This window comes from Hylobates moloch, unplaced genomic scaffold (assembly GCF_009828535.3).
Source record: "Hylobates moloch isolate HMO894 unplaced genomic scaffold, HMol_V3 SCAFFOLD_1983, whole genome shotgun sequence".
Lineage (NCBI taxonomy): Eukaryota > Metazoa > Chordata > Mammalia > Primates > Hylobatidae > Hylobates > Hylobates moloch.
In genome coordinates this window covers 1-9,395 of record NW_026654258.1, presented here as the reverse complement: position 1 = coordinate 9,395, position 9,395 = coordinate 1, and the positions used below count along the sequence as shown (strand labels likewise).

Genomic DNA, 9,395 nt, shown 5'->3' with positions numbered 1-9,395 from the left:
GCGACACAAGGAGGGTGCCTTGGCTGAAAGCCGAGATCACCTGGCCACGGTGGCCGTCCCCGGGTCTGGCTGCGTGAGGCCCCAGGGGCAGCTGTACACCTACCCTGAAGGGAGTGCCTCTCACTGGCCAGCAGCTGCACCAGTGCCCAGAATGCGTCCTCCTCAGGCAGATACAGGAGGAACAAGGCGGCGACGTGGCTCAGATTCCTGCGGTAGCCCACCTCCTGCAAGAGCCAGAGTCACCATGGAAGGACATCAGCTGGGAGGGCTGAGGTCACCTGGGAGGACTCATGTCATTGGAGAGGGCAGAGGTGACTGGACAGGCTTCCTCTGAAGAAGAGGCTTCCTCAGGATGCAAATTCATTTCATGACAAGAGCCAAGTCCATCAGGCACTTCAGCACCTTGTCCAAAGTGTCTCCTGAGACCACCATCCTGCGTGTGATGCTGCCAAGCTCCCAGGCTTTGGGGCAGCCCCAGGAGGAGGGCGTCATTTCTTGTTCTGAGAAGTGGTGGTCAGGCCCAGGTGACACCAGGAGTCCAGGCCCCAACTCCTTTGTGTCTCAGCTTGACCCCTTGAGACCACCCCCTTGCTTGGAGGTTTATGCCAGCGGGGAGCTGGAATCCTACCTCCTATAACCTGGTGGGTCACAAATACCAACTTTAAAAGAAGCAACGACACCCCCACCAGACACCCACTCCTGTGAATATGGAAATACGGCCCAGGAACCTCACTGCCGGGAATACTCACCGGGCTATACTCCGCATATGCCAGGAGTATGTTGAAGAGTTCCCGCTGCCTAGGAAACAGAGAAAGGGGGCTATGGTTTGGTTTGTGCAGATGCTGTTAGTTTCACTTTGTCTACAAAGCCTAATGACAAATCCCATTTCAGGTTCAGATGATTCACCAGAAAAGCAGTGAGCTCTTCAGGGCCTGAGACTGTTGAAGAAATGTTTCAGTAAAAGCCACATCTGTGACATGCAAATAGCCCAGTTGTACAGTACGTTGACCGATCCTTTTCACTCTGAATGATTTTTTTTTTTTTTTTTCAGTTTGCACACACGCCAGTTCAGTCTCTGGGTGTACAGTTCCTCCACGGTTCCAAACCAATGTGCAGAGTCTCCCGGCCACCGCTCCAGCCCCTCCTGGAGTGACTCCTTCATCCTCCAAGTCTCCAGAGTGGCCCCTATGCACCCAGCCTCTCCCCGATTCGTCAGCCCCTGGCCACCCAGGCTGCTTCTCAGTCCCTGTGGTTTGGCCTTTTCCAGAATGGCCTAGGAATGGGAATCCTACTGTGGTAGCTTATTGGGTCTGGCTTCTTTCCCTTAGCAAAATGCATCTAGGATCCACCCACGTCCGTGCGGGCATCACTGGCTCGTTCCCTTTTCTCGCTGGGTCTTCTGTTTGAAGGGAGGACCAGCCTTGCTCTCCCCATGCCCGTGTTGAAGGCCGTCCCCGAAGGCTCGGTGTGTGAGTGACGGTGAATCAAGCAGTGAACCTGGCATGCAGCTTTCATGTGGATGTCAGTTTCCAAATCAGTGGGTTCAATATCTGTGACACCTTGGGGACACTTGGTTCAAATCCATTGAGCTTTCTGAGCCACTGCCCAACTGGCTGCCAACGTGGCTTTGCCGTGTCATGTTCCCAGCAGACCTGGATGAGAGTTTCCAGGACCCATAATTCTCCCAGCGTTTGGTGCTGTCAGTGTTGTCTGGGTAGGCTCATGGGCCCTCCATCCTGCCACCCTCCCGTAGGTCCTACCACGGTTCCCCGTGGGTCAGGGAGAGCACCTTTCACCATTGTGCATGATTGTCTTTGCTGTCTTCTGTCTCCTCAGGATCCTCCTGGGCTCTGGCCCCACATGTTCCAGCCTGGCCCAGGGCTTGGAACCAGGGAGGTGCTCGGTCCATGGTGCCTGCTGCTCCCTGGGCCAGGAGAGCTTTTGGTGGCTCTGTCATCCCTCCTGGGTGACCCTGGCTTCTGCTCCGGGGAAGTCCCCATCCCTCTCATTCACCCCATCTCCGCTGGGACCCTGTGGCTCCCGTAGGCTTACTTGGCTCCATATCGACGCCTGAAGAAGACATGGTTCTGGAGAGTCCTGCTAACATCCCGGTCGATCTGATGGATGTGTTCAGATGACCTCTTGCCCTTCTCCTTCATGAGCTGCAGGGCAGGGCCAAGAGGAGGAAGCAGCCTCAGAACACATGGAAGACTCCCTGCCCCAAATGGCAGTCAGCCCACAGTCAGCACTTCGGGAAGGAAGGAAAGAAGGAAGGTTTCCTTCTGCAGAAAGCTGCTTTTTGGCTTGTTATTGAAGCCAGGGAGGGTCACCAGAGCCGAGTTTGTCTGTGGTGACTATGCCACCGTCCATGCCCAGGATGTGCATCTGACCATCCTCCCCCATGACCCCCAGGGTGGGTTTGATGTTCCCTCCAGCTGGAGACCTGGGCCCCTGACACGGCCTGTCCCGTTTGTTGTGCTCTGGCTGAGTGTACCTTGTATTTGCCGGGGTTTTTGGATTTGATTTCCTGAATGTTCAGGAGGACTGACCATGCCTGGCCCCGGATGTTCCTGGGAATCCCCTTGTATGTGCGATCTACGAGCTGTAGGCAGAAAACAGTCTGGTGTTACGGGCCACGGGGTGACCCCAGTGAGGACCAGAGCCCGGGGATTCTGGGAATTGTCGGTTTTGGCCCCATGATTCCTCAGTAGAGGTGAGATCGAGCTGGGACAGGGTCTCCCTTCCCAGGACTGAAAGAGTGGATGGACACTCAGAGTCAAAACTCTGATCTGAACCTTTTCCTTCCTTCGGGTCACCAGGGCATCCCTAGCCTTCAGCTCCAGGTGGTCCCAGCCCTAGATTCAGATTCCCTCCCAGCAAGGTGACGCTTGCACGAACAGGCAGGCAATCTGGCGACCAGGCCTGCAGTCCTCTGGGCGAGGACAGTGTGCCACGCGCCCTCTGAGAGGCTGACGGTGCCAGGCCACAGCCATGGGTGCCTGTCCGCTGTCTCTGCAGAGAGTGCTTCTGCGGGCCTCTCCCTCCACACATTACCTTTTCGCTGTTCTTGTACGTCTCCCATTTGCCCAGCATCTCCAGCCACTTGCTCTTTCTCCTTGTCTCCCGCCGAATTCGCTGTCATATGAGGAATGTTGGAGTTAGTGGAGCTGCTGGGCTTCCCAGAGCTGCCCGTGGATGCTGGGTCTTGGGCTCTGGAGCCCTGGTGGGACCCAGCTGGAAGGAGCCAGGGAAGGGCAGACCCTAAGGGCTGACAGCCTTTGAGCAAATGAGCACCAGTGGGCTGGCTTTGGGACCCCGGGATGTGCCATCCTCAGGCCACAGACACACCAGTCTTAGGTCCCAGCCTCTAGGTGGGTTCCTGACACAAGCGGGCAGCCACCCCCAAGCCAGGACTGTGGTTCTCACTTTGGAATGTTATCAAACTGCCAAAGTTAAGTCAACTTGGGGTCAGGTCTCTGCTGCCCCTCCCAGTGACAGTGTTGCCCTCACCCGCCACCGCCCAGGCCAGCTGCTTCCTCTGCCTCACTGACCACCCGCCCAATCCCTATATCCCTGGATCAGCCCCTCCATGCATCAGGCTCTTACCTTTGCCTCCCGCGCAGTCAGAGGAGGCAGCCCCGTCTCACTGTAAGGCAACCCAGGCAGAGCTGAGGACCTGCACAGGGCCTGGAGCCACCCCAGCCTGGGAGCCAACCCCGAGAACGGACTGGCACTGTCCCTACCCAGCTCAGGGCTCAGCCCGGGAGAAGCCACAGGGAAGGGAGGACAAGGGCCTTCCTGTGGGGCTGACTCCCAGGAGGGCCAGGACCTGGGAGAAGAAGGAGTGCAGGGACAGCCTGGCCGGGGTTACCGGGGCCCCTGGCATCGGGGGTGGTCAGGCTGCACAATGGGGCTTGCCCATCCTGGACTAGAGGTGGTGCTTTCTGCTGGAGCTGAGAAAGGTCAGCCCTGAGATGGGATGGGGGCCGCCCAGGGTGGGCAACCGGGCCCTGACAGGAATCCCTCAGGGATGGACCACATCACCCCGCCAGGGTCAAGGGAGGATGCCCTGAGACCTGCCCGGTGTACTCTGGGTGCACCAGGGGCCCATCCCACTTGACAGCCCCAAGGCTCTTGCAGGCTCTGACCTCCCAGCATCCACCTGCCTCTCCCTGCATCTGAGCCACACACCCTGCGCTTCAGAAGTGGCACGGCTCATCAGCTCCCTCCCACCCTACGTCCCCCGGGATCCGCTGTCTCTCCATCCTCTGATCCCTGAGGGATGGGCTCCAGGCTGGGCTCCTCTTACCTGGCCCCAGATCCCTTCCCAGCACCAGACCCAGGGTCTTTAGCCACAAGCCCTGCTGCCTCCCCAGCCTCACCCTGAGATGCCCAGAGCGGGGCCCTGCCCATCTTCTCCCCCATTCTCTTAGGGCCAAAGCCCCGACTGTCCCCACACCTTTCCCCTTTCCCCATGGGGACAGTGAGGGCTGTAGCTCTAGGGAAATGGGGAAGGACAGGGGCAGGTGGGCTCTGAGAGACCTGCTGGACAACAGCCCCGAGGCTGGGCCAGGTGTCTCCTCACCCTGTGGCCACAACCCTTGGATCTCACTGGGGTTGTCTCCTGGTAGACAGGGCCAGACCCTCAGGCTGCCCCGCTCCTCTTGTGCTGACTTGCCGACAGAACTGCTCAGAGCCCAGGGGCCTGACCTAGCCCAGTCTCCATTCCCACCGGCTCCCTAGATGGGCCTTGCACCTCTGGCCTAACAACAACCTCGGGTTGGACCTGCAGGGGAGCCAGGGGGGAGTTCTGACCCTGGAAAGGAGGTTGACCCGAGCTGGCGAGACATGTCCTGTGTCAGAAAGGCCTTTCTAAAAGCAAACCCATCCCTGAGCTGAGACAGATGTTTTAGGGGTGAGGGGAGCACAGAGGACTCACTGAACAATCCCAAAGTCATCGATGTTGCCGTAGATCCCAACAAACACAGGCCCCTTGTCCTCTGGCAGCCCAGCTCGGTGCCCCTGTAACCCAGAGGGAGCCTTGGTGAGGGGTCCAAGGTAAAGGGTGCAAGGGCCTGGGGGTATTGGCCACCCGTCCCTGCCCTGTGCTCCTAGGGAACCCAGGACCCTTTGACCAGGGCGCACTGGAAGAGGCCTCCCTCCGAGAAGCAGACCGAACTGTACCTTTGCATATTTTCGGATGATGTCCTCTCGCTCCTGCACCCACCAACTATCCGCATCCTCCACGTCCATCCTGTGAGACAAAATTGTCTAAAGGTTACACTGTACCCGACAGCTTCAGAGAACACCTGAGGCGCTCCCACCAGGCTCCCAGATGCTGGTTGGTTGTGTAACCTTCATTCCACCACTGCACTCTGGTAAAAAGGGGCCAAACCCCGTGACCCACACCTCCATGAGTCTCTGCAGTCTGAAGCTGCAAGCAGGGGTGAGCATCTTCCCAAGGACTCGAGAAGAGTGGGACCTGGACAGAGAATCCCGTTTTCCCCTTATGCCATGAAATGGGCACATACCTGCCCCGGCAGGTTGAATGGTATCCACCTGCCAAGGGTGAAGGGCCTGTGATGGGCTATTCCGGGGTTGTGGATGCGAACTGGGGTCAGGCACCAGAGGTCTCTGTACGATCAGCCTCCTGGGATACTCAGGGCCACAGAGATGCCCAGTTTCCTATGGGGAACAAGATCTCTCCTGACTGCTCCGTTCTACCTCGCTCATCACTTGGGCTACTGTGGCCCTTCGGTCTAACCGGTGAAGCTGCTTTAGGAATAACGCCATTTGAGCAGGAGTGTGTTTGGTTTTGGGGATGAAAATGATCTACTGTCTCCAAAGCAGCCACTGCGCTCATGGAAACCACATCTCTCGGGGAGGGACTGTGGACTCCACCATTCTGAGCTGTCCCTACAGGAGGGTCTTCATTTTCCTGGGTCACTGATGAAGAACAGTGGGTCCTTGCTCCTGGAGAACATCTAGATGGACTGTCCCTCCTGAGAATACTCAGGGCAAAAGGAAAGCGAGGCCAGACAGAATAAGAAATACTTGGGGAGAAGCCCAGTGCCTGGACCCCTTTGAACACAAGGGAAGATAGTCTCCCCTCAGCCAGCCCTCCAGGGCTCCTTCACTTTCCACAACTGCCCAAGGGCAGAAGGCTCCCCACACCACTCCCAGACAAGGGACCGTGTGTGTCCAGTGGGTCCCACAGTGACCATCAGGACCCAGCTTAGGCCCCAGGTGTGTTCTGAGGACCCTTCCCTCCTCCCTACCCACAGTGGATCCATCCCAGTGTCTCTGCAAGGGCCAGGCTCTGCCCCATCGGGATCGGAAATCTGGGCAGATTTGGGATCTCGAGCAGGGAGGTCACGGGGTTGAGGCCTGAAGTCTAGCACGGCACACAGCAGGGCTGAGAGCAAAACCCACGGTCATGTCTGGATTTTCGGGCCGGTTATCGTCTCTCTGACCCCAGACGTCTCACCTGTCGAACGGGTACATTCGGGAACAGCACCCACTCTATGAAGCTACCGTGAGGACGAAAGAGAAAATCATCTACACAGGCAGTGTAGAAGGGGTTCCTTTGAGTGCTCAGGGATGACCCTCCTCGTCAGTAGCTGCCCAGAGGCCAACACCACCCGTACCATAGCCACTGTCCCCAAGTCAGCCTGGAGGGAAGAGAGTAGGTCACACTCACCTGATTCTGATCAGCTGGCCTGGGTTATGGATGCCTCTCAGGGAGAAAACCAGAAAACTGCTGCTCACAAACACCACTGCCTGTGAGTAACTGCCGTAGAACACAGAGGCAGGCCGGACAGCGGATAGGTGCTAAGCACCAGGGGCATTCTGAGGTCATGGCACGCATCACAATGGGGCCTTGCCCGGGTCAGCAGGGCCCAGAGTCAGGGTCCTCCGCTGCCTGAGGCGTCAACATGCCTGCCTGCAATGTGTTTGTGCACGTGCGTGAACACGCGTACGTGGGTAAACACGTCTGTGCACGTGTGTGTTGCTTCCCTGGCCAGGCCCGGCTGCCCCACTCATGTGTGCACCCAGTTGCTCATCACTGTCACCCCCGAGGCCCAGGGCCGGCATCAGAGCATCCATGGGTGCTCCCTAACCTCAGCCCTCCCCGCCCAGGGTGGTCCTGGGATGCACATAGGGGTGGAGGGAAGTGACTGCTGCTGTTGGATCTCAGAATACAAATGCTAATACTATTACCTAATGGTCTTTTGAGCGTCTCTAATGGTATCGCTTTTTCATTTCTGACATTTTAACTGGGTATTTCTCCCCATGACCCTTGCCTATTCTAGCTAGAGGATCCTGTGAGGAAAGTGCCGGGCACACAGTAGGGGTTCACTCTTCTAGACATGTTATCTAAAACCTGGCTCATCTGTCCTTCCACCCAGGGCCTAAAGGATGCCAAATTCCAGGGGCCAGAAAGAGCTCGCGATAAAATGAAGCTTCAAGGGGAGGGCTTTGACCTGGGCTGAGTCTGCTTGTGCCATCCAACTGGAGTCTCAAGTCCTGAGGCAGGACGTCCAGATGCGCCAGTGCAGGGCCCTCCTGATCAACACCTGCTCCCCTGTACTCATTAGCAACCTCACCCGCCCTACTCTCAAAGCACGCTTGGCTCTCGTAACCAGGAGCTCTGCATCTGTAGATTCAGCAACAGCAGATGGAAAATATTCAGAAAGTAAATTGGATGGTTATGTTTCTATTGAACATGTGCAGACTTTGTTCTTGTCATCATTCCCTAAAGAATACAGTATCACAACCATTTACGTAGCATCTGCATTGTATTACATATCAAAAATAATCCAGTAATGGTCTAATGTATACGGGAGTATATGCATAGCTTATATGTAAGTACTACGCCATGTTATATCAGAGACTTGAGCATCCATGGATTTTGGCATTCCCGGGGACCCTAGAACTAATCCTCCACGGATAACAAGGGATGACTGTATATACTCACTCAGGAAGGCTTCTCATTGGAGGAAGGGCCAGGTTCAGGACAGACAGGGACATCATCCCTGGACTACTGTCCATCCATCCACTCATCCATTGGCACGACCCTCTAGGACTGTCCCAATGACAGCCCTAGCAAGTGGAGACAAGAAAAAAGACTGGCTCAAAAGGTACAGCTTTTTGAGGTCTTGAAAGAAGTTGCACCAGCATGAGAATAGTGGGTCAGTTTTCTCCAGGATCCAGAAAGCATATGAGGCAGGCTCGGGGAGAGGAAAGGAGCCCGGCCTCTCCAGCAGCCAACAGGCCTGCAGCAGGATGGGGCTGGGGCTGGTTTGGGGTGGAGGATAAGTGACAGCCAAGGTTTGTCAGTATGCAGAGGGGCGGCTGACTCATGGACTGGGGGCTGCGGAGCCCAGTGGTTGCCCTTAGTTCTTGGATCCTGGGAGACTTCTGGAGCCTGGATCTGGACAGCCTAGGGGTAGAGGTGGTGAGGGGCAGGGGTGGGGGTGGGAGGAGAGGCCTTGCGTGACAGGGTGCAGGGCAGGAAGCCAGCCAGGGACTGCTTTGCAGTGGCTGCTCCCATCGCCCTTCCCACCCCCAAGCCCACCCCTACCCCCACCCTGGTGCAGGGTGGGTCCTGGGCAGGTGTCCTCTGCTTTGGCCTCAGCAGATCCCAAGATGGAAGCTGGCAGCCACGCGGGCATGTCACTTGCGCCAGCTTTGTCCTGCAGTTTCTGCTTCCTGGAGAGTGTGGTACCCACCCAGGAGAGCATGGCACACCCCACACCTCTCATTGAGGGTTCTGGGAGGTGGGGGACCAAGGTCCTGCAGCCCTGTGCCCTTGCCGGGAAAATTAGCCTAGGAGCCCCGTGTCCGCCCATCCACGTGGAGCCCCAGGAGCCTGAACAGTGGCATGCAGCGAGATGAGGAGGGAGAGAGAACTGGAAAAGGAGAGAGAAAGAGGGATGAGGAGAAGGGAATGAGAGAGAGGAAGAGAGATGGGGAGAGAGAGACAAAGGAGGCTGAGAGGATAAGGAGGGACAGAGATGGGAAGAGAGACAGAAAACGCGAAGAAACAGAGAGAGACGTGCATGAGTAGGAGGTCGAGTTACTCTTGATCCCAGTTCCCAGTGAAAACTGTAGGTCGCCATCACCTAACCACACATGCAGTAAAGTCTGCCTGCTGCTTAGAGCCCTGAGAACCCCTTCTCGTGGAGCATAAAACCTTTGACTACTGCCCTTCCTCACTGCATTTTTGTTGTCTCTTCCGGTGAACCTTGATGTCTTGTCTATTGCCTTCCTGGGCTCAAGCATCCATCAAAAACTGACGCTTCTGCCGGGCGCGGTGGCTCACGCTTGTAATCCCAGCACTTTGGGAGGCCGAGGCGGGCGGATCACGAGGTCAGGAGATCGAGACCACGGTG

The 9,395-nt window shown here is 56.9% G+C and overlaps 1 protein-coding gene across 1 annotated transcript; it reads right to left on the bottom strand.

Annotated features, from left to right (window-relative positions):
• Positions 1 to 18: 18 nt before the first annotated feature.
• Positions 19 to 7,558, bottom strand: LOC116464865 (TBC1 domain family member 3F-like; the record flags this gene model as incomplete). The annotated part of the gene is made up of 10 exons (XM_058435181.1): positions 6,701 to 7,558; positions 5,532 to 5,685; positions 5,185 to 5,254; positions 4,940 to 5,022; positions 3,607 to 3,646; positions 3,055 to 3,135; positions 2,495 to 2,602; positions 2,053 to 2,162; positions 750 to 798; positions 19 to 224 (listed from the first exon to the last, which is right to left on the bottom strand). Coding segments are annotated over exons 3-10 (746 nt in total), but the record flags the coding sequence as incomplete, so codon positions are not given.
• Between the last annotated feature and the right edge of the window lie 1,837 nt (positions 7,559 to 9,395).